At 43.2% G+C, this 21,537-nt stretch overlaps 5 protein-coding genes across 6 annotated transcripts; 3 read left to right on the forward strand and 2 right to left on the reverse strand.

Annotated features, from left to right (window-relative positions):
- Nucleotides 1-2,092: 2,092 nt before the first annotated feature.
- Nucleotides 2,093-5,087, reverse strand: LOC119554914 (JNK-interacting protein 1). 2 transcript variants are annotated; one of them, XM_037866018.1, is made up of 5 exons: nucleotides 4,751-5,087; nucleotides 4,032-4,408; nucleotides 2,891-3,597; nucleotides 2,317-2,504; nucleotides 2,093-2,255 (listed from the first exon to the last, which is right to left on the reverse strand). In XM_037866018.1, the coding sequence occupies exons 1-5, from the start codon at nucleotides 4,861-4,863 to the stop codon at nucleotides 2,183-2,185; spliced, it is 1,458 nt and encodes a 485-aa protein (XP_037721946.1). In that variant the 5' UTR covers nucleotides 4,864-5,087; the 3' UTR covers nucleotides 2,093-2,182. The 2 variants fall into 2 exon arrangements, with proteins under 2 accessions (XP_037721946.1, XP_037721945.1); XM_037866017.1 differs by having other exon boundaries at nucleotides 2,891-3,618.
- Nucleotides 5,088-6,100: 1,013 nt separating this feature from the next.
- LOC119555408 (lysozyme P-like) lies at nucleotides 6,101-6,709 on the forward strand. The gene is made up of 2 exons (XM_037866765.1): nucleotides 6,101-6,544; nucleotides 6,701-6,709. The coding sequence occupies exons 1-2, from the start codon at nucleotides 6,101-6,103 to the stop codon at nucleotides 6,707-6,709; spliced, it is 453 nt and encodes a 150-aa protein (XP_037722693.1).
- A 340-nt stretch (nucleotides 6,710-7,049) lies between these two features.
- On the forward strand, nucleotides 7,050-7,631 carry LOC119553490 (lysozyme X-like). The gene has a single exon (XM_037863898.1). It carries the CDS (start codon nucleotides 7,075-7,077, stop codon nucleotides 7,501-7,503), a length of 429 nt encoding a protein of 142 aa, XP_037719826.1. The 5' UTR covers nucleotides 7,050-7,074; the 3' UTR covers nucleotides 7,504-7,631.
- Nucleotides 7,632-9,231: 1,600 nt separating this feature from the next.
- Nucleotides 9,232-13,508, forward strand: LOC119554829 (tryptophan 5-hydroxylase 1). The gene is made up of 7 exons (XM_037865902.1): nucleotides 9,232-9,811; nucleotides 11,279-11,444; nucleotides 11,517-11,567; nucleotides 11,644-11,925; nucleotides 12,308-12,434; nucleotides 12,492-12,724; nucleotides 12,793-13,508. The coding sequence occupies exons 1-7, from the start codon at nucleotides 9,304-9,306 to the stop codon at nucleotides 13,088-13,090; spliced, it is 1,665 nt and encodes a 554-aa protein (XP_037721830.1). The 5' UTR covers nucleotides 9,232-9,303; the 3' UTR covers nucleotides 13,091-13,508.
- LOC119554830 lies at nucleotides 13,424-14,334 on the reverse strand. The gene is made up of 2 exons (XM_037865903.1): nucleotides 14,090-14,334; nucleotides 13,424-14,022 (listed from the first exon to the last, which is right to left on the reverse strand). The coding sequence occupies exons 1-2, from the start codon at nucleotides 14,107-14,109 to the stop codon at nucleotides 13,548-13,550; spliced, it is 495 nt and encodes a 164-aa protein (XP_037721831.1). The 5' UTR covers nucleotides 14,110-14,334; the 3' UTR covers nucleotides 13,424-13,547.
- Nucleotides 14,335-21,537: the final 7,203 nt, after the last annotated feature.

Consider the following 21,537-nt stretch of genomic DNA (forward strand, 5'->3'; position numbering starts at 1 on the left):
ATGAAGCGTGGCTTTTCAAGAGTATCACTTTAAAAAGCTTCCAGTTAGAAGCTAGAGCTACTTACATATGTATCATAATAAAGAAGGGGAAATCTTTCTATGTTCCAAAGTGTTCCCAAAGTATATAAAAATCAGCTCGACTAATTTTATAATCTTCTCAAAAAATTAGAAAATATATATTTACTCTGAGTTTCTCATTTTGAAGGGCGACAAATCAAAAAATACTTAGTACAACATTTATTTCACATTATCCAATGCTATTTCTTGCTGTGTGGAATATAAAAATAATTAGTTTTACAGCTTTTGCCAATTATGCCAATCATTTTTTTTGGTACTTAAAAATATTCTTGCTGTTTTATGCATAATAACCATCTTGCCTACATATCTTATATGTAATATCCTATATACATCATTTAAATGACAGATTAAAGTCTCTCCAGACCCCTTTTCATATCGCATTAGTTCGACAAGTCTATTGCCGCCACTGCCGCTACTCTGATAAATCAGGTTGGCTTTTCGGCTGGTCTGTTTTACAAGCGTTTTTAAATTGAAATTGTCGTTTAATCTGTAATTGGCCACATTTGTTGATAGAGCCAAGACGCCGGGCCAGTCGACAAGTGCATCAAGCGAGTGCCGCAGCGATTTTCCCAACCCCAACACCAACCCAACCCCGAAACCAGTTCCCACAGCGATCCAAACCAAAGTCGCTGCCAAGGCTACTTGGGGTATGGTTATCCATATCCATTTTCATTAAAAGCGACACGAATTTAGTTAGTTTTAGTTTAGTCGCTGCTCCTGTTAAAGCGTGTTGCCCAAAGGCAGATCGGGCCAGGCCCACCGCCAACTCGTTCAATGAACCCCCTCCAAAGAAAGTAGCCAAAGCTGCTGGCTGACTTCATAAAAATTGCATAATGATTGAAGCCCCGGGGCTAACTGATGTATCGCCATTATAATAACACAGCAATTTATCCTCCATTCCGCCGGCAATTTAATAAAAATGTGTGATTGTGTTTTTGGCACAGATCCGGAAGGCGCATTGAGACTTAAAAATTAATGCTAAAATCCAGAAGAGAACCTCTGGGCTATCATAAGAAGTCACCATAAGATATCACACTTCAAATAAATTTTAGAGATAAGTTAGTATGAGTTAATCTTCAAGTAATGCTACAGTTAGCTATTGCCTTTACAGGTAGGAAATATATAATTAATATTGCGAGCCATGCCATTTTATGATTAACATAAAATTTAATTGGTGTCAGTAGACCGGCATATAAAATGATTTTGGTTAAGTTAGTAGCTGACTTTCAGGCTGTTTACATTTTATTTTAAAGAAATAGTATATTTTTGGGATGCTGTTATCTTCTACGTACTAGGTCTATAAATTAGCAGTGCTTAAAATAGCGTTGCATACTTTTTAGAAATATTAAAAACCTCCACTACAGTACTCACCCTTTTAAGCCATACCAAAAAGACAATCCTCTTTGATTTATAGTTTCTTTATATATTTCTTTTGTATACATATACAGTATATATTCGTCTGCTTAGAACTGGGTTTTTATTGAGAATACTTGAAAATGTAGCAGCTGGTGTTCGATATTGTTGAGTCTCGTAACTGAAAGATTGACATAACTAAACTAAGGTTATACGAAGATCTCTAGATTACTTTGGCCTCACTCTATTTTGTGCTTTTGCCAGGATAGGGTTGTGGTTACAGTGGGGTCTCGGGTTCCAGAAACCAATCAAAATTAATCATTTCTGATGTAAACAATAGACCCAACTGAGCTACCGACTTTCCGATACAAAATTGGGGGCTCTTTAAAGGAGTTAAACATAATGGTTGTGCAGTTGTCTATATGCTATGTACTCGTGTAAAGGGGGTTCCTATAAAGGGCAACTATTGCTGATTGCTTGAAGCTTGAGTGTCAAGTGGGAGTTTTCAACCAAAGTTAACTATTTACATGTCTAAGATCTTGCACAATAATTAGGAACGGGTAAATGATATTAATCTATAGCTAGGGTTTCTATTGCGAGCTTATTGAATCTGTTTGTTAAGATCTCTTTGAAGAAGAGCAAATATTTCTTGAGATTTATCTTTTTTTTATTCGTAATAACCGCACAAAAAATATATCGTATTGATTAATGAGTTCTTCGACTAGAAGCACAAACCGCAAATCTTGCAAGCCTACTCAATGTAGATGTCCTCGATGGGGTAAGCGGTCTCAATGAATTTCTGGTAGAATCGCTGAAAAGCACGACTGAAAGAAGGAGGGTATGTATGAGGTATGTTTTCGGAGGGCTCACTGTACCGGGACTTACCCCACTGCCTCGGCCACTGGTCTGGTGGACTCGGAGCCCTTGAAGACGTGACAGGCGAACCGCTGAACCGTGGGATGTTTGGTGATGAAGCCAATGAAGCGGTGATCGCGAGGGTGAAATGCGCAGAAGGATACGTTCTTCAGGGAGTAGAAGTAGTCGATGCAAGGCTTCTTGTCCTTTTTGTTTTGCTGTTGGGGGAGAAATGTGGGTTTATTAAATGGCTTTGTTATGATTCCTTATAATGAAAAGGTATATTATTATGATTGGTGCTTCCTTAGACGGCTTAAGTGGATATAAATTAAAAAAGTACTTTAAAAGTAAGTACTTTAAATAATAAATAAAGTTAAGAATAAATTCCACCGATATCGAAGCCTTTGATATTTTTAGTCACTAGGACTTTGAAATCATTTATGAAGGTGTCTAAAAGTATGCAGTGATAAAAGACCTTGCATACTTTTAGCCACCGTTTAAGAACTGTATCAAAGCTCGAGGTAAGGTAAGGAGGAAGATATACGATTTTGAAATCGTTCTTTATTCGTTCCATTGGCCCTTTCAACCTATGTCCCCTACTCACATTCGGGCCCGATCGATCCACCATGCGCAGTCCCTGGTCGGAGACCTCCAGGATGCAGGTCTGTCCGGTGGGTGAGTTGCCGTACTCGCCGACAATCTTGCGCACCGCCTGGCAGACGACGCCCGTGCCCTTGTGCGCCAGCGTCTCCACGGACCCGAGGTAGCCCAGTAGGTAGCGCTCCTTCTTCACCAGCTGCACCGTGGGATCGAACTCGTTGTAGTCCAGGTCGACGGCGTAGGCCGAGGGGAAGATGCCCTGCCTGCCGGTGCGCAGGTTCACGCCCTCGCACCACAGGTCCTCGGCCTCCTTCTGCACATAGACGGCGTCTCCGATCTCCAGCTCGATCTCGTCGTGGTGCCGCGGCACAAACTTGTGCAGGCCACGATGGGTGGCCTCCAGCATCTCCAGCTGGCCAAAGGGCACGCCCCCAAAGGGCGGCGGGAAGGGGGATTGCGAAACGGGAGACGTGATCTGCGGCGACATGCTCTTGAAGTCATTTGGGGAGTGCGCAGTGCTGTGACCACTGTCCACGTCGCCCAGACTCTGCATCCTCTCCGAGTCCGGACTGGAGTCCTCGTCCATCAAGTAGCCGCATTTGAGGGACAGGAATGAGCGCTGTTGTCCACTCCGAGCTGCTGGAGGAGCTCCTCCGCCGCCACCACCGCCATTGCGGAACTCGTCTGCCAGGGAGCCATAGTTGGAGCCACCTAGAAGATGCAGAATGGAAGCTGCAACGAGGCCATGAGTGGGTTAGCCCGACACTACGAAGGGAGTTAGACTAGGACTGTCCGGTTAATAGAAGATACTAAAGTCAAACCATGAAAGTTAAAGAAACTACAAAGGAGCTAGTAATTTGAAATCTTTTTTCAAATATGCCTAAAAGTATGCCTTTATATTTACACCTGCATTTCTTCGCATTATTTCTTCGGGATGTTGATTAAAAATAAATTGCTGCATACTTTTAGACACCTGTTCAGGAGATTTCTAAACCATACTGTTACTATTTATTTTTGACACTACTTCTATATATTAATTTAGATAAGATGCTTCAAAATATGTGTTTCTAGGACCGGACTAGCCCCGTGAGACTACTTTCATGCAGGACACTCTAACCAGGATCTAAGTTCCCCATCTCACTTACATTTCTTGTTTTTGGGTATTTCGGGCAACTTGCGACGACGACGGGTGGCAGCCGAATTCGGGGCCAGCAGATCTGTACTAGCTCCTATGGTCACAGGAGCACTGTTGCCACCCAATCCACTGGTGTCCATGCCCAGGAAGCCACCAATCGCATCCTGGTGGTTCAACGGATGATGTCGGTGCGAGTTGAAGGAGTCGTTGGTGTCCAGGGAGCCATCCGAGGACAGAGTGACCTTCAGCCCATCGCCCAACTCGTCGTCCTCCACTTGCCGCATCTTGGGCTCATGGTCCACCAGGCCGATGCCGTCCTCCTGATCGGAGCCATCGCCGTCGCTCTTCGAGGAGTGCGAATCCTCCATATCATCGTTGGGAATTAGACTGTAAAAGGAATTTCATTGATGAGTGAATTGGAAAATGGCAATCACATTTTTATAAAGGTCACAAAGTACGCAGTAAAAAAATGATATCAACTTTTGGCTTACAAATATACTGTATCATTCTCTTAGACTCCGTTTTAAGTAATTTTAAAACCTTAGTGATGTAGCACTCTCGAAAAGTTTTGTTTTCGTTCTCAAACTTGCAAATACATATATGCCTTCAAGGATACCGACTACATTTTTAGGGGGTGCTCTTCGGGACACGTGCAGCTTCTTGGTCTCCCGTTACTCCCATCACTTCTTTCGATTGCACCCAACTATAAACCTTAACCTTTCAACTTACGAGTAAAATGCATGGGGATTATTTTTCTTGCTGCCTGCACCAGATCCGAATCCTGCAATCGTGTGTGGCTCAAATATGGGCCTGTGGAACTCCTCGAACTCGCTGTCGGCCATGTCGTTTTGGGACCTGGGCTCCGGCCAGCTGCCACGCCCACAACTACTGGCTAGCTGGGGCTCTAATGAGTCCGATTCGATTTGTTTTTCGTTGGAATTTCACTTGAGTATTAGGAACTCTAAAGTTTTCTGCCAGCGAAGTCACTTTTTTCACTTTACATGCGAAAATCGATAATTTCCTTGACGTTGCTGGCGTACTTGAGTGTCCCCGTCTGAATTCCAGATGTGAGTGGTGCCATATAATGCCTTATAGTGGAGGCCCGAGCCAGGGAAATTTGGGACTTTCAGCTGTCAGGCGTAAGCTCTCTCTTACTCACTTTCTCTCTCTCTGGTGGAGAGAGTCCAACTTGTTTTTGTTTACCGCTGGCAGGGCAAAGGTTGGGGGGTTGGCGGCATCCCTTGGGGGTTGACAATTAGCGCGCCTGCGCAGTGACTCACATCCGCTCCCCGTTTTTAAAAGGGGGTGTCTTAAGAATTGCAATGCTGTTGCGCTTTGGGCACGTAGAGCCAGGAGCGGACTTCGCAAGAAAGTGGGTTGTAATTCCTACCTACTTGGACCAAAATAAATTCCGAATTTTAAGGAAAGCCATGGAAATAATGTTTAAAATATGGGTTGTCATACCTTGCTAAACTCATAATTTAAATCCCTACCGTTTTGCATTAAAATCAGAAACATTTTTTTTTTCAGATTATTTTTGCAAAAAATGTGAAGTAACCCCCTTATGAAAAACACGAAAGTTGACAAAGAATTATTTTTTTCCTAATCAGTCATAAAATGATTAGGATCGATAATTAAGGTCATCAGCTATAAAAAACAGGCATTATTTTCATTGTGGAACCATTTTTGAAAAAAATATAACATCAATCTTCTTGAAAAAATGTTATTTTAACCGTTACAGAAATCTATACCTTGTCTAAATGTTATGGCAATATCAACAGTCTGCAAAAGTTTTTTTCAAGAAAATACACTTCTAGCTGAACCAGTTCCCCATAAGCTATGGGTATAGCTAATACAGGATAAGTCTCCTTTAAAGAGCTTTTCTAAGAAATGTTCTTGGCGTTAACTTATTAGTATTTGCAGATAACTGAATTCAAGTGAGCAGAAATATTATTAATCAGGGCGATTGTGTAAAGTTGAAGAAGTTATAGGAATTATTGTGATATCCAAGGGTATAAATATTCTGAGACAGTGGATCACTATCAACAATTGTCACTCAACATCCAACTCAATCACTTAATGATGAAATCCTTTCTGGTGATTTGTATCATGGTTCAGACATCATCAGCTATCCTGGCTCGAAAGATGGATCGATGCTCTCTGGCCAAGGAAATGGCCAAGCTGGGAGTGCCTCGTGACCAGTTGGCCAAGTGGGCTTGCATCGCCGAGAGGGAGAGTTCCTTCAAAACGGATGCGGAGGGAAGATCCAATCCCGATGGGTCCAACTCCTATGGCATCTTCCAGCTGAAAGACCTGTACTGGTGCCAACCATCCAAGGGAAAATTCTCCTACAACAGCTGCGGCACAAGCTGCAATGAGATCCTCAAGGACGACATTAACCAGTCGGTGAGATGCGCCCAGAAGGTCCTGGCTCAGCAGGGATGGTCGGCCTGGTCCTCCTGGAAATCGTGCAGTGGAAGCCTGCCATCAATCGATAGTTGCTTTCAAAAGGCTCTTGAATTTGTCACATTTAATCTGGACTTTTATGACGCATATATATTTACTTTACTTTCTTTAAATACCAATAAAAATGATTTATTATTTGCAAGATAAATTTACTAGATTCGTTGGGCATGATTTCAAAACTGCATTATAATCACATTCTTTATTTCCATATAGTTTATTTAATTGTCTTTAAAATCTCTTTTCTAACGGCATACATATAATATATCGTTTTACCCTGTGACTGAAAGGTAAAATGAGTATTCTTGCACATCTACTGAAATGAGGTGACAAAGCCCTATAAATGACAGGTCTTCTTTAGAGGGGGTTTACTAGGAAATCTGCTTCCGATTTACGCTGACCGCATATTTAGAGATAAGTCAATTATTTATCTGAAGAATTCTTATCGCAACAGCGCATTACTAACAGGGGGCTTTGTTTAATGTTGATTTCACTACACAGAATTTCGCAATCTTCTGGGGTATAAATACTGCGAGAGAGCTGGCAAAGTCAAGTAATATTTTATAGACATTCAACTCATTCGGACCACTATGAGGTGTTTTCTGGTAATTTGTGTCCTGGCTCTGGCTGCTCCGGCTATACAAGCCCGCACCATGGATCGGTGCTCCTTGGCTCGGGAGATGTCAAATCTGGGAGTCCCTCGTGACCAACTGAGCAAGTGGACCTGCATTGCGGAGCACGAGAGTTCCTATCGAACTGAAGTGGTCGGTCCACCCAACTCCGATGGGTCCAACGACTATGGAATCTTCCAGATCAACGACCTCTATTGGTGTCAGCCTCCGAGTGGAAAGTTCTCCCACAACGGTTGCGGGCTGAGCTGCAATGACCTCTTGACCGACGACATCAGCAGGTCGGTGAGATGTGCCCAAACTGTCCTGGGTCAACAAGGATGGCCTGCCTGGTCCACTTGGCACTTCTGCAGTGGGGACCTGCCTCCGATCGATGATTGCTTCAAATAGTGAGACACACATTTTATCTTGTGTAATATTACTCTTTCTTTATGTATTGCCATAAGTAATAATAAAACACACATACTATATATACATTGTTAATCAAATGTATTACTCTTAGTTGGTTTAACTTCAATATACAACAGATGTTTATCTTTAATAAAATTTATTATTATTGCGTATACATTGTAAATTTTAGGTTTATTAAATGTTGATGCAATTACCCTTTCCAATCCTTGAGTTAAATCCGAGTCACAGCTCATCCCTTCCAAGCCCCCCTCTCCGAATTAGCTGTCTAAGTTAATTATTCCGAAATCAAGAGCTGCCATTCATCGTGACCTCGACTCCGTTCCGGACTCCATCTCCGCCTGGGAGACTTCTCAGCGGAGTGGGAAGCATCCTCCATCCCCTGGGGCCACCATAAATCCTTCAGCTCGTGGGTAAATACATAGAAAGTGGATGGCTCCTGGGAGCCAGTCGTTTGTCGGTCAATCAGTTAGCCAGCACCATTAGGTTTATCGCTTCGGCTGATGAGTTGGGTAGTGGGATACGGTGCGATGCGATGCCCACGCATGTGTTTAGTGGGGTTTTCGCATATTTTAATAGTCAAGTGGAAGTGACTCTGGTTTTTCCATCCACCCACTGGTTTTGCGGCTCCCCTGGCGCTATTTGCTTTTCTCGAAGTGCAAACAAAGGCCCAAGAAAGCGGGCGGAAAGAAATTGCCATTTATCTACTATTGACTCAGTGGAAGCATCAAGTGGTTGCTGGCTGTGTTGGCGTGGAAAGCGCTTTTCTTTTATGGCCCCGACTCTTGGATTGTCCAACTGAACTACCTAGCAACCCATTTATTTGACCACTCTCAATGTCGCAGACTCAGGGCTTTCCACAACTAACTTCATATTGATTTTATCTAGCAGGAGTTTTTCGTATTTTTGCAGGGGTTTCACTAGGTTTTCCTTACGGTACACTAGTTACATCCGTACCAGCATAAATTAAACGCCTGAATTTGAAAGTCAAGCACAGAAGTCTGTCTGTCTGTCCACCAGCCCCAAGCCCGTGACTTTTTCCTCATTCAATTGAAAGTTGTTGCTGCTGATTAGAAAGTGAAATGACGATCATATGGTGAATTCTGAACACCCTTTTTTCAAATAAAACCATACAATTTCTTTTAAGATTAGAGCAAATTACTAGGGCTACGAAATCACTCAATAAGGTGTCGAAGTAAGTATGCTACAATATATTTTTAGTCCGTAAGTCCTATAGATTCCTCCCAATAACAACGTTTGTGTTTTACTGCATACTTTTGCACACTTTTCTGAGTGAAACATCTATGTTTAAAGAATAATACAAACTATTGTCTTAAAACAATTGTTAAGCCGACTTATATTAAAATATATATTCAATAATTTATCATTTACCTACAAAACAAACCTTTTCAAAGAATTTTAAGGACTCTAATAGTCAGGGCACCATGACGTCATGCGTTAGCGTTTTGGCCTGACTCCAGCATGATTTGGCCAATCAGGACATGCCACCCCGAAAGGAGGAGGGTCCTTTTGAATAGAATGGAAAGACTCACTTGTAGCTTTTATATCCTTGAACGAATTTATCTCGCCACGCACACTTAATAAATACAATTGAATATGTATCTGCTGTATAACTCTGCGAGTGTGTGAGTCCTGCGGGCCGCCTATAAAAGGAGGGTCGCATCCGAAGGATCTTGCAGTTGGCGCTGAGTTGCGCATACGACGCGTGTGCCCGTGGATAAATAAAAAAAAGGAGGAGTAACTACCAAGTGCAGTGCAGTGATGAGTGCTTCCGGCAAGAGTCTTCTGGGCCTGTGGCTCTACAGGAGTGGCGAACAGGAGTGGGCCGTCAAGCAGGGAAGTCCCCTGCATCAGCTGAAGAAGGATGCCACTTCCGGTCCAGCTTCGCATCCGAATCTCGCCCGGCACTCTTCAGCTCCACCAGAGCCTCCCCGGCTGGCCATCGGCGGAGTCAGCCAGGATAATGGCAGACAGCACTCCCCAGGGGAACGCATCTCCATCATCTTCACCCTGCGCAACCAGGTGGGGAATCTGGCCAGAGCCCTGCAGGTTTTCCAGGAGCTAGGCATCAATGTGCTGCACCTGGAGCTCTCCCCGCTGGAGACGGGCACCAACCAGGCGGATGTCCTGGTGGACGTCGAGTGCGATCCGCGGCGACTCGACCAAGTGGTCAAGATGCTCAATAGAGAGGTGGCCTCCGTGAACTACACTTCCGTGAACACCCAGGGCTTGGCCAGGGCTCCACCCCTATCGGCCTGCTCCAGTTTCGGTGAGTTCTTCAGGAGATTATAAAATGAATATTAGTACCGTTCCAAAATTTGATTGAATTTATTATATTATTGAAGACAATCGTTGTAAAACAAATTTGCTTTAGTAAAAAAATCACTTCTTAAAGCTTACACACTAACACCGTGAAAAGTATCCTTTTACCAAATCCAAAAATAAAAGTCTCGTATTTCTTTAACGCAAGTTTATTTTATTTACATGCATTTTTTCTAACTAAAGATCATCTGCTTGGCAAACGAAGTAAAATTCGTAATCATCCCTCCAAAGGCCCATTTGGCCGTCATACATGAAAACATATCTTTCGGATTTATCGTAGTTGTAGACGGGTTGTCCGAATCCCCACTTAAAAAATGATACCCGGTTTCCGGAGGCTGCAGATACGAATTGGTTTGATTTTGCACGATCGTTAATGCCCAGCCAGTAATGATTTTTCTTGAGCTTAGCCTGGATAGCGTCGAATTCCCATTCGTGTTGAAAGATGGCCAGATTGCCACCCATCTGGAGACAAGAGTTTGCAGAAGAATTCCAATTTTTCTTGACATGGCTCTCCACGTAGAAGTATCTCGATCCAATGCGCTCGAAATTTGCCGGAATAGGTTTTTCTACAACTTCATGCTTTATCTCTGGTGAAGTCTTCTTGGCAGTTAGTGCTTCTTGGATGGTTACTAAATGACTGTGTATCTTGCTTTGTGCCACATCCATTTGCCTTTCCATCCGATCCAATTTTTCCAATACGGTGGGGCAGAAATCGCGGCTGTGATGATCAGATACCTCCACTAAGACACACAGGTTCCATAATATAAGTGGGAACAAAATATATCTTCCTGACTTGACAACGACGAGATGTTCTTGTTAACTAATTTTTTTGGCCCGACATTCAAGGAACCCCAATCCCACAGTTCTTAGAAATCGAGGGTATTTTTGAGAGTTTTCGACTTCTTGTACTTTAAAAGCATTTAAAAAGCCTTTAGAATAAATCTATGAAATTCATAAGTTTAGGAAACAATATTAGAGGGACATCAATTATTGGCAAGTGGATTTCTGTGTGTTTTTAGGAACTTTTTTGGCTTAATGGAATTGGTTACCATTAACCTAAAAAAGTGATAAAAAGCTCCTTTTCTTGTCAATACAACAAGTGCAAGGTACCTTAAAGTCGCCTAATTTAAGCCTTAGCATTCTTAATTGTTCTTATCGTTTACCCTTAGTTGTATGGTTATTATTATTTTGACACTAAATATGATTTAAGGCATCCCCATTTACCAGAGATATCATATCGTGTCTGTTTCTGTTGTCCCACAAATTATTTTTGCAATAAAAGTAAAGCTTACCATAAAAATAATAGAATACAAGCAGTTCAGAGTGGCCACACCTTTTTAAATATACCTAAAAGAATGAGCCATATAAATTCCCATATATGATATGAATGCAAATATTAATCCATTTCGATCAGATTTCGGGGACATGGTGTGGTTTCCTCGAAAGATCTCTGACCTGGACAAGGCTCAGAATGTCCTCATGTACGGTTCGGAGCTGGATGCCGACCATCCCGGATTCAAGGACCCCGTGTACCGCAAACGACGAGAGCAGTTCTCGGCCATAGCCAACAACTTTAAGCAGTAAGTGAGATAATGGATTCCACCCTGTATACACTCTATAATCCCCACTCCTTAAAAAACCCATCCATTCAGTGGCAACCCCATTCCACGCGTGCAGTACACACCTGAGGAGGTGAAAACTTGGTAAGTTTTGATTGCATTCGACTTTTATTGCCTTAGTATCGATTCAATTGGGAGGTTTTCTAACTTTTCTTACAAGGGGCACCGTTTTCTTGGAGCTCCATCGACTTTACGTGTTGCACGCTGTGCCGGAGTACATGGAGACCTGGCCGGAGTTGGAGAAGTACTGTGGCTACCGCGTGGACAATGTTCCTCAGCTGCAGGATGTAAGCGTCTATCTCAAGCGGAAGACGGGCTTCCAACTGCGCCCCGTGGCTGGGTATCTCTCCCCCAGGGATTTCCTCTCGGGACTCGCCTTCCGCGTCTTCCACTGCACCCAGTACATCCGCCACTCCTCGGATCCCTTCTACACTCCCGAACCGTAAGTAGGGTGATAATAATTATGTTTTCAACTTTAATTAATTAATTGAAAGATTGTATGTAAAAGTTTACTAGGATATTCCTATATATAATTATTATAATATAACTTCTCATTGTGACATATGGATTATTATGTGGATAGAATTTTCTGACTTGTTTTGATAACCTCTGAAGGCTAACACTTTACTAGCAAACTTTGTGTAGCAACTTGTTCATGATTGCATACTTTTAGCTGGCTGAAAGTAATATTGGAATGAAATATAAGAGACAAAGCTAGTTTTAATCATGAGTCAACTCTCTAGTCTGAATAAATATATAGTAACAAATATGTTTATATTTAGCGGATAAAATTAGTCATTTTATTTTGAATAATTATTTTACAGGGACTGTTGCCACGAGCTACTTGGCCACATGCCCCTGCTGGCCAACTCCAGTTTTGCCCAATTTTCGCAGGAGATTGGCTTGGCCTCTTTGGGAGCTAGTGATGCGGATATCGAGAAATTGGCCACGGTAAGTATTCCAATTCTTTTTGTTTGTTTTCCACTTATAATTTTATTTTCCTTTAAGCTATATTTCTTCACTGTGGAGTTTGGGTTGTGCAAACAGGCGGACAGCACTTTCAAGGTTTATGGAGCCGGTTTACTGAGTTCCGTGGCTGAATTACAGCATGCTATTTCGGCTGATAATAAGATAAAGAAGTTCGATCCGGAGGTGACTTGCCAGGAGGAGTGCATCATCACCTCCTACCAGAACGCCTACTACTACACCGATTCCTTTGAGGAGGCCAAGGAGCAGATGAGGTGACTTGGTTTTACTAGAAAACGAACTGCAAATATTTTTAATAAATCGAAAAAATCGTATTTTCAAGGGCTTTTGCCGAGAGCATCCAGCGACCATTTGGAGTGCGTTATAACCCCTATACGATGAGTGTGGAGGTCCTGTCGAATGCCCAGAAAATCACAGCTGTGGTCAGCGAACTCAGGGGGGATCTCAGCATCGTCTGCTCGGCCCTGCGAAAGATCTCCGCCACGGATGAAAATCTGGATGTGGACAGCATCGCCAACATGCTCCACAATAGCCTCAATGTGCGAGGTGGGGCATCTGGAGGAGGCGGAAGTCCTTGCAGTCCGGATAACTCAGACAACTCGACGGCAGAGGGTGACTAAGAAGGGAAATGGACAGAAAAGAAACCTAAAGGGAACAGATTTTGGGGACCACAATGCAGTATAATTCACTTAGCATATTATTCACAATTTTAAAATACGTTGAGTTCTTAGCAAAAATAATTAGTAGGAAGTTTAATCGAATACATCGGGTATAGAAAATCGTTATATGTTTGAATTTTGGTAAAATGCTACGAAACACCAGGTAAATTATCAGATTTTAAAGAAAAAATGGTATTACCACCGTTAAATCACTTTTAAATATTCTTAAAATTTCTTAAACCAGCCTTGTGAATTATACTGTACCTACACTTTTTGAATATGCACACGTATCCATGTCTATATGTCTAGCAGTTGTTTATTCAGATCTTAAAGCTATGTAAAAACTATAGTAACAATAAATTTGCAACCTCTCGGTGTAGCTGTCCTATTTCAATATCCTATATGTAGGATATGTATCCTACTTGTAGATCATATCACAGTCGCTGTTGATGAGCAGCTTCTTGCTCATGTAGCTGGTGAGGCACTGGACAAAGAAGTTGGGGATGGTCCAGAGGTTGAAGCTCAGAGCCAGGACTCGCCATTGCTTAAGGATGAGCCGGATGTCGGAGAGCCAGACGAAGCGGTGGCCCACTCTCTTGGAGACCTGGCTGGTGACGCCTCTGACCACGCCCCCGGCTATCCCAGAAACGCTGACCCTTCGCCTTTTGGTGGGAGACCCATCCTCTGATCCCGAGCCCGAACCACTTCCGGAATTCTGGCGGGAGTGGGTGCGCGATCGGTTACCGGCGCTGTTGCCCCCGGAGGTCAGGTACTTCTGGTCGAACTCCGGCTTGAGGTCGACGCGTGGCGCTATTTGTATGCGATCCACTGTATCGCAGATTTCCGCATTGCTGATGAGTATGCCCGCCACTATGTACATCATCTTGAATACCCTGTTTTGGGGAAAAATTCGTACAATTATTAAAGTTGTTTCGGGAATTAAGAAAGCACCAAACGCACCTCACAGTATGTGAAATCATCTTGGCTCTTTAAAGATGTCTGTATACGTATTCCCGTATTTTTGTCTATTTATTTGTATATATTTTATTTACTGCCTGTCTTATCAGTCACTGCGTGTTTTATTGCCGATCTGCTGATGTTTTTATTCGCTAGTTTCTATGCTCCTCGGCACGTGGTTCTATTTATTTGCACTGATCACAGACCGACTGCTCGGTTCCGTAGCTGAAATCCAACTGAAAGCCCGGGGCGACCTGGAATTGATAAGGCCCTCCATGTGGATAAGGCTAATGCTCGCCCAAGAATCGAGATATGATCGTTCGTTTTTAATGTGTCTGCACTACAAATGCGCTCTCCTACTCGGTCTTCTCTCTTTAAGACAGAGGCGATAAGACCTGACATTCGGCTTATCGATCAATTTTATGGATCATAGCCGGCGTCTAAATAACTCTGAATCGCTTGGAAACTACGTAATGTTTGCTGTACGCCGTGTACCTTGGACTCTGGATTGGATGAGTAGGCGGCGGTTCGGCGTTCGTGGTGATTACCCATTATAATGGGGTCTAGTCTGGTCTGGGCTCTATCGCATGAACTGGGTCCGTGGTCTGATAGTACAGCCTTATCGGGGGAACACATCTACTTCACCTTTACTTAAGTAAACAGTCATTTTTTTCGGCGGATTAATGTTGCTTCTCCCTATCTCAGATTTTCAAACTATTTAATTTTGGAATTCTTCTATATGAGCCACTTCTTTAGTCCAGACACTTTCAGACTAGGATTGTCTGGGGCAGAAGCATAGCTTATTCGTTCGTCACTATTCTGAAGCGCTGTTAAACTTTCATCATGTTTTCCCTACTCTACCACCCTGTTGTAAAAAGCTTTCGAGGTTTAAGGCATTGGTAAGTGTTACTGATGAAAGCTTCTGTTTTATAGCTACCCATTTTAAGTTTTTTTTACAATTTATAGCAACGATATAATTTTGTATAGCGGAGCGAATTAAAAAAAAAAAGTTAAGCAATTAGTATAGACACAACCCATATTGTAAAATTTCTCAGGGAAAGGAGTTGTGAAGAAAGTGGTGAATGGGGGTCAAAGAGAAAGACGGTTGGTGTTACCAGCTCAGGATAAATATGACTCATGTTCATGAAGAGGAAGAACACTTGGCGCCTTGATTCAAAAATATTGCATTCTTGAGCTTGATAAAAAGTGTAGGAACAGAGAAGAACGAGAATGGATAATATAAACAAGGAAGAACGCTATAGTCGAGTACCTCGATTATCAGATACCCGTTACTCAGCTAAAGGGACCAAAGGAAAATGGAGATATGCAAGCAGCAGAGCGAGATTGAAATGCGCCACCTACCGGCGGTAGACAGATTTAAGCGTTGCGGGCGTTAGAGTGGGCGTGGCAAAGTTTTTCTTGGATCAATCGATAGGTATTGACAAGACCAATACATTTCAGTTAAAATTTTTTATCTTGCATGAAAATTGTGGGCGCCACAGGCTTGGGCGGTTTGTGGGCGTTAGAGTGGGCGTGGCATATTCGAGTGACAAACTTGCGCTGCGCTGAAGCCTACGGAATCTAAATCTGAAATCCCATTTCTCTATCTTTGTTATTTTCCGAGATATCCGCGATCATATTTACGATTTTTTGAAGTTTGTGGGCGTTCAAGTGGGCGTGGCAAACTTTTTTTTGGGTCAATCGATAGGTATTGATGAGAACAATACATTTCAGTTAAAATTTGTATTCTAGCATGAAAACTGTAGGAGCCACAGTTTTGGGCGGTTTGTGGGCGTTAGAGTGGGCGTGGCACTCTGCTGAAACAAACTTGCGCTGCGTAAGAAGCTCAGGAATCTGCACGCCTAATCTCAATAGCCTAGCTCTTATAGTTTCCAAGATCTCAGCGTTCATCCGGACGGACAGACAGACGGACAGACGGACAGACGGACAGACGGACATGGCTAGATCGACTCGGCTAGTGATCCTGATCAAGAATATATATACTTTATGGGGTCGGAAACGCTTCCTTCTGCCTGTTACATACTTTCCGACGAATCTAGTATACCCTTTTACTCTACGAGTAACGGGTATAAAAAGTTGGAGAAGGTCGCAACAATTTTAAAAAGATATATGGAAAATTTGAGTCCGCAAAACAGGACCCAAATCATAGGCAATTTGAAATAGTTAAGGACACCTAATTAATCGATACGCAATTAAGTTCTTCATCTAGTTTATCTAGTTCTAGCTCCTTGCCCTTCTTCCATTCCCCCACTTCACTTCAAAATCAGACACGGATGGAATGACACAGTTAAAAAGTCTTTAAAAAAAAAATTATTGAAATTAAATTAGAAAAGGCGATGTTGGTAGTACAGGGGTTAAAGCTAGAGCTTAATAAAACCGATATGTATTCGAAAGGTTAACCTGTTTTAGTTTTCAGATTATTATTCAAAGTTAACCTTCATGTAATGATCAAGAAATTTCTGATGGGTTTTTAAAAAAGAATACGAATATTTGATGTTTTTAAATTTATTATGTGTTATGTGTTATGTGTTATAAAGCTTGTTAGTTAGTATTTCTACTAAGCCTAGTCTGCAGATGGTCCATTTAAATTGTACGATATCTTTTTGGTATTTTTAAATTTTGTTAAAAGAAATGCCTGCGACACTACAATAATAAACAAAGTTAAGAAAGTTAAAAACAATATTACAATTTTGAACCTCTTCTTTTACGCAACAACTTCTAATTCCGAAAATATATTTTTTAGCAATCAATAAATATTATTAAAGTCTTCCAAATCTAAATCTAGCTGCCTTAAATTTCCCATTTTCTTCATAGCTGAAGAAACATTTAATTTACACAGACTAGAAACTATTCAACAGTTGGGATGTCACACATGCAAGCCGCTTGACTTGCCAAATTAAGTGGGGCTCCGCAATTGACTACCCGGAATTAATTTGTGCAGTCATTCGATTCACTTTCTTCACCTCATGTCGACAATAAACGCCCCGAACAGCTCTCAGTCTTGTGTTCGACCACAAAACCATTTAATTTGTTGGTCGAAAACCTATAACAATAATTGACTTTGTTCCGCACCCGAAACTCTGAAACACCCAGAAACTGCGAAACTCTGAATTTCCGAAACCCAGACACACTCTCAAGGTGTCCTGGTGAAATTCTTAAGCAACACTCTCCGACTGGAGAGACTTTCCCACATAAATTATGCAGGACCTGACCACTGGCGCCTGTCGACAGGAAAGTCTGGAGTGCAGGAGCAGGAGTCCTGTGAAACAAGATTATTTACAAAATGCCCAAGCCACAGAATCTTAAACACAGCAGAAGGTCCTTCTCTGAGGGCGGAGGTCGGAAGAAAAACAATTTTCACAAAACACAAATTTCTGGAGCACACAAATGGAAGTGCAAACAAACAGACGAACAAACACAAATGTTTCAGAGGAGGCAGACAAGTCTGAGCTGCCAAAAGGTATTCCCCAAGAATGTCTGAGGGTCCTGGGCTCTGATTTGTCTCCCCCTTTACACAGACACAAAGGAGCCAGGACAACAGGACCCCAGCTCCTCATCCACATCCACATCCATACATCCGCACAAATGGAGACGTTATCGTCCTCATCATTTGGCATCGTCTTGGAGCAGGAAACACCACAAACCATACGACCTTGACACACACAACCGAGCTGTCTGAATGCTCATTCAAGTGTCCAGTCTGAAAAATGGCCACCTACTCCTCCTCCTTCTCCTCCTCAGCCTCTGTGGGCAACCAGGATGGCAGCCAGGGGCTTTCAAGGAAGCTGGATCTCTCTGGCCTGCCGGTTAATTGTGCGCCCCATCCTTCGTCCTTCTGGTGTTGTCCTGGGTAATAACCGTACCGAACCGGACCAACGCCATCTCCTGCAACTGCACTTCTGAGTCCGAGATTTCACAGCTTGGCAGGCACTTTGAGGCCACTTGTTGCCTTGCAGCAGTTGAAACACGAGACTTCCTGGGATAATTGAAAGTCTGCCTTTAAGATGACCAGCAGGAGCAGCTCAAATGCAAATCGCTTAGTAAATTGGGAATGGAAATTGAAAATAATGAAAATGCATAAAAAATAGAGGCTATGGTGTGGGGCACTTTCCCTGGACATGATATATGATGGAACCACGGAGACCAGCAGGAAATAATTCCCGATTCTCCGGGGGAGTGGGACATGCAAATATTGAAACGAAGCGAAGCCTGGCACAAAGAAATCTAAACAACACAACATTTTTGGCCAGCCACTAACAATAAATGATGATGGATCCTGGGGGAGGAGCACTGAGGAGGTCCTGAAGTCCTGGAGTCCTGCTCGAAACATCGCTGATTAAACGCGAGTGCCACGAATGCGTCGCGAGGTGACGACGATGTGGACTTTTGGACTGGTTAGGGGTTCCAGGGGTTCCATGTCTACGTGTCCAGACGGGCAGACAGGCTGCAGTCGTCCAGCTTGCAGGCTCTGTAGATCCCAGAACCCAGTTCCTGACAGACGACTGTGGCAGGAGATCTACCCCATGGCTGAAGGATAAAGGACAGCTTCGAGTCCCCGAGTCTGTGGCAACATTTTCCACAAAGGACCAGAAAAGTGCAGATTGCAAAAAATCAACTACGGCCATATTTGTTGGCCATGTATAGATTCTGGTTTCTGGTTTTTTGGGCAAACATTTCCGGATTTTCTTCATCCCATATACCTTCTTTTTTTTGCATTTCTCTAATTTATTTCTTCATTTTATTTGTTTCACAACCGACAGCGCCGAACACTCCGCATGCAAATGATGTTGAATGCGATAAGTGTTCGAAGGGTTGGTCATTCGCTTGATTTTATTTTCCAACTGGAGGTGGAAAATAAATAATAAAAAAGAAAAAACACTTGAAAACTGCAGACAGCGGGGGAAGGGGCAGCTGGATTCAGCAGAGCATTTTGAAATATGAACTTGAATTGTCTGCTCAGATTATGGATAGATGGTGTGTGTGTGGTATATACGGTGCATGTGGCCATCACCCTCAGTTGATTTATTAAGATGCCTTTATTAGGAGCAACACTAATTGCTGGTTAACCCATTGAAGCCGATCCAATGGAGCAAATCGCAACCAGGCACTTAAAGCCAAGCCAGCATCTCATCGGCGAAGAAGCTCCTTCATATTTCATGGCGCAAAATCAAGTATCCGCCAGGTTGCGCGGCATTGGCAGGCCAGTGCATTACCATCAGCTCACATGTCCTTTGTGACAGGATGACCCCACCCCCTCACTTTTCTATCCTTGCTCCCGCCAAGCTGCACATAAACCAAATATGTATGTAATTTTTTGCAATTTTCTAACAAAATTTCGCATTTTTTCGTGTTGCTATTTTATTTTGCATGGCTGACTGGCTGCCTGGCTGGCTGGCTGCCCGGCTGACTGTCCTGTGATGTCCTTCTTGGCTGTCCTGGAAGGAGGCCACTTGGCAGCCGGATCACGTTGGAATATTTTCAATGTCCCGAAAGGGATGTACATATACGGGGGGATATAATAATTTCATGTGACATGCAGCGGTCTTCTTGCTTTCGCTACCTTCCCACTCCCTCGACCCCACGACCCCTTTGGCCCTTTGATATATAATTTTGCATTTTTTAATGCCTCACTTGCCCCGGGCAACTTGTCCTGCATGTCCTGTGTGTCCTGTGCACTTTTGGGCAGCGCATAATCTCATTTAGTTGCTGGCAAAACGCTTTTTAAAATCAAATTTCCGCTAAAACATTTTCTATTTGACATTTCGTTGGCATTTGTGGCTCACAAATGGAAAATAGCGTGGCTCTTTGTCTGTCAACTGGGAAAAATGCAGGAAAAAAAAGATACCATCTTGATGGACAATTTCCTTGAAAAAAGAGCTGGAGTGTGTGAATATTATTTGCACTTTGCTGCAGTTTGATTGATCCTGGAGAAGATGCCCCCTGCAAACGCATGTCCATCATAATTAATGGCTGAAATCCTTACGCCATAAGTCGGACTTGCAGCTGCCCAGGAGTCTAGTGGGCCCACCTCCACCTCCGGCAGGACACCCCATTTTTCCATCTCCATTTCCATTTCTAGCCGAGTTGGCTCCGCCTCCAAAAGCCGGCAGTTGGTGCGTTTTCTGTGCGTTGTTCGCTGGCCGCCTCGCTCTATATACCGAAAAACCCAACGATAAGGCGAAGCAGGAGGAAAAGCCTGCTGCCTGCTGCCTCCTGCCAAAGGAGGCAGGAGAAAAGGCAGGAAAAGCTGGGAAAGCCAGGAGACACAGAGTGCAGAAGAGTAAATGAAAATGAATGGCAGGCCGCCTAAAAGTAGGCAGCCAACAGGCGGCCCCCAGCCAAATACATACATCGAAAAAAGGGGGGGCGACTCCAAGAAAGCTGTTTGCCTGCCGTCCACGCGGCGTATGTGCAACGTGGCCCAGGCCCACGCGGCGTATGTGCCATGTGCAATGGCAATACATACGTGGGGACAGCCAGAGTCGGAGATGCGTAAATCAATCAGGAGCCAGGCCGTCGATGGACATCCGCTAAACTTATTTGCGCTAAATTATTTTCGAAGGAGTGGTGGCGGTCGCAGGATAATCGAGCAAACAGGCAAAACGCTCAAGCACTTTAGTCAATTTAATTTCCTAATTAACTGGCAACCTCATTGGCCTTTTGGCCCCAGTCTCCGCCTTCCTTCCCCGCAGTTAATGTGCGTTTGCCCGAAAGCCAGGACACCAGGACACCGGGAGTCCTTGTGCCATGTCCTGGTAATTAGCCGCACACGTTGGCGAAGGTCCTTTAACACCAGCGCTGATGATCCTTGGACGGGCATGCAAATTAAGTCAAAACAATTGTCCACACATACATTTACCCCTGCTGAAACGGAAACCCACATACATTGACACTAAAAGGATGTCCTTTTTTTTCCACCGTCCACATAAATATATGTAAACTTTTTGCGCTGTGCCGCATAATAATGTGTCCGGTAAAGCAAGGATAACGTAATAAAATAAAAGCCACTTCACACATCCTTCGGTCCCGGGTCCTTTGCACACAATGTCCTGGCTGGCTGATTTTTTCTCGCTAATTTGTTTTACTTTGTTTATATTAAAAACATTGTTTGCCCGTCTGTGTTAACCGCAAAGGATAACATTGGCCCCAGGGCTGACCGGCCAGCGGATGTCCTTTTTGGCCCCGTGTTTGACATTATGTCAGCAATTAAATTGTCATGTGAGCTGGATGGATAAGTAAATTATATGGCCAAAAGATGCTGATCGGGGGAGAGAGCTCAGTCAGGAGAGTCTGAAAAGGGACCTTAAAACAACAAACCAAAAAAAGTGTCCTTCTGTGTTTGCGGCACATTGCTGGTTTTCGGTTAAGTGACCGGAAAATTGGGATCCTTTACGGCACATTTAATTCACACATATGAGCGGCACAATTAC

The sequence above is a fragment of the Drosophila subpulchrella genome, chromosome 3L, assembly GCF_014743375.2.
Source record: "Drosophila subpulchrella strain 33 F10 #4 breed RU33 chromosome 3L, RU_Dsub_v1.1 Primary Assembly, whole genome shotgun sequence".
NCBI classification, from domain to species: Eukaryota; Metazoa; Arthropoda; class Insecta; order Diptera; family Drosophilidae; genus Drosophila; species Drosophila subpulchrella.

What these genes read in the sequence shown, in the direction of transcription:
- LOC119554914 (XM_037866017.1), bottom strand. Translation starts at nt 4,863, where the DNA reads ATGGCCGACAGCGAGTTCGAGGAGTTCCACAGGCCCATATTTGAGCCA. An exon ending in AATCCCCATGCATTTTACTC is followed by an intron (nt 4,409 to 4,750) that starts GTAAGTTGAAAG and finishes TTCCTTTTACAG; the next exon opens with TCTAATTCCCAACGATGATA. An exon ending in TGGATCGATCGGGCCCGAAT is followed by an intron (nt 2,505 to 2,890) that starts GTGAGTAGGGGA and finishes CTCCCCCAACAG; the next exon opens with CAAAACAAAAAGGACAAGAA.
- LOC119555408 (XM_037866765.1), top strand. Translation starts at nt 6,101, where the DNA reads ATGATGAAATCCTTTCTGGTGATTTGTATCATGGTTCAGACATCATCA.
- LOC119553490 (XM_037863898.1), top strand. Translation starts at nt 7,075, where the DNA reads ATGAGGTGTTTTCTGGTAATTTGTGTCCTGGCTCTGGCTGCTCCGGCT.
- LOC119554829 (XM_037865902.1), top strand. Translation starts at nt 9,304, where the DNA reads ATGAGTGCTTCCGGCAAGAGTCTTCTGGGCCTGTGGCTCTACAGGAGT. An exon ending in ATCGGCCTGCTCCAGTTTCG is followed by an intron (nt 9,812 to 11,278) that starts GTGAGTTCTTCA and finishes CATTTCGATCAG; the next exon opens with ATTTCGGGGACATGGTGTGG. An exon ending in ATAGCCAACAACTTTAAGCA is followed by an intron (nt 11,445 to 11,516) that starts GTAAGTGAGATA and finishes CCATCCATTCAG; the next exon opens with TGGCAACCCCATTCCACGCG.
- LOC119554830 (XM_037865903.1), bottom strand. Translation starts at nt 14,109, where the DNA reads ATGATTTCACATACTGTGAG. An exon ending in ATGATTTCACATACTGTGAG is followed by an intron (nt 14,023 to 14,089) that starts GTGCGTTTGGTG and finishes TCCCCAAAACAG; the next exon opens with GGTATTCAAGATGATGTACA.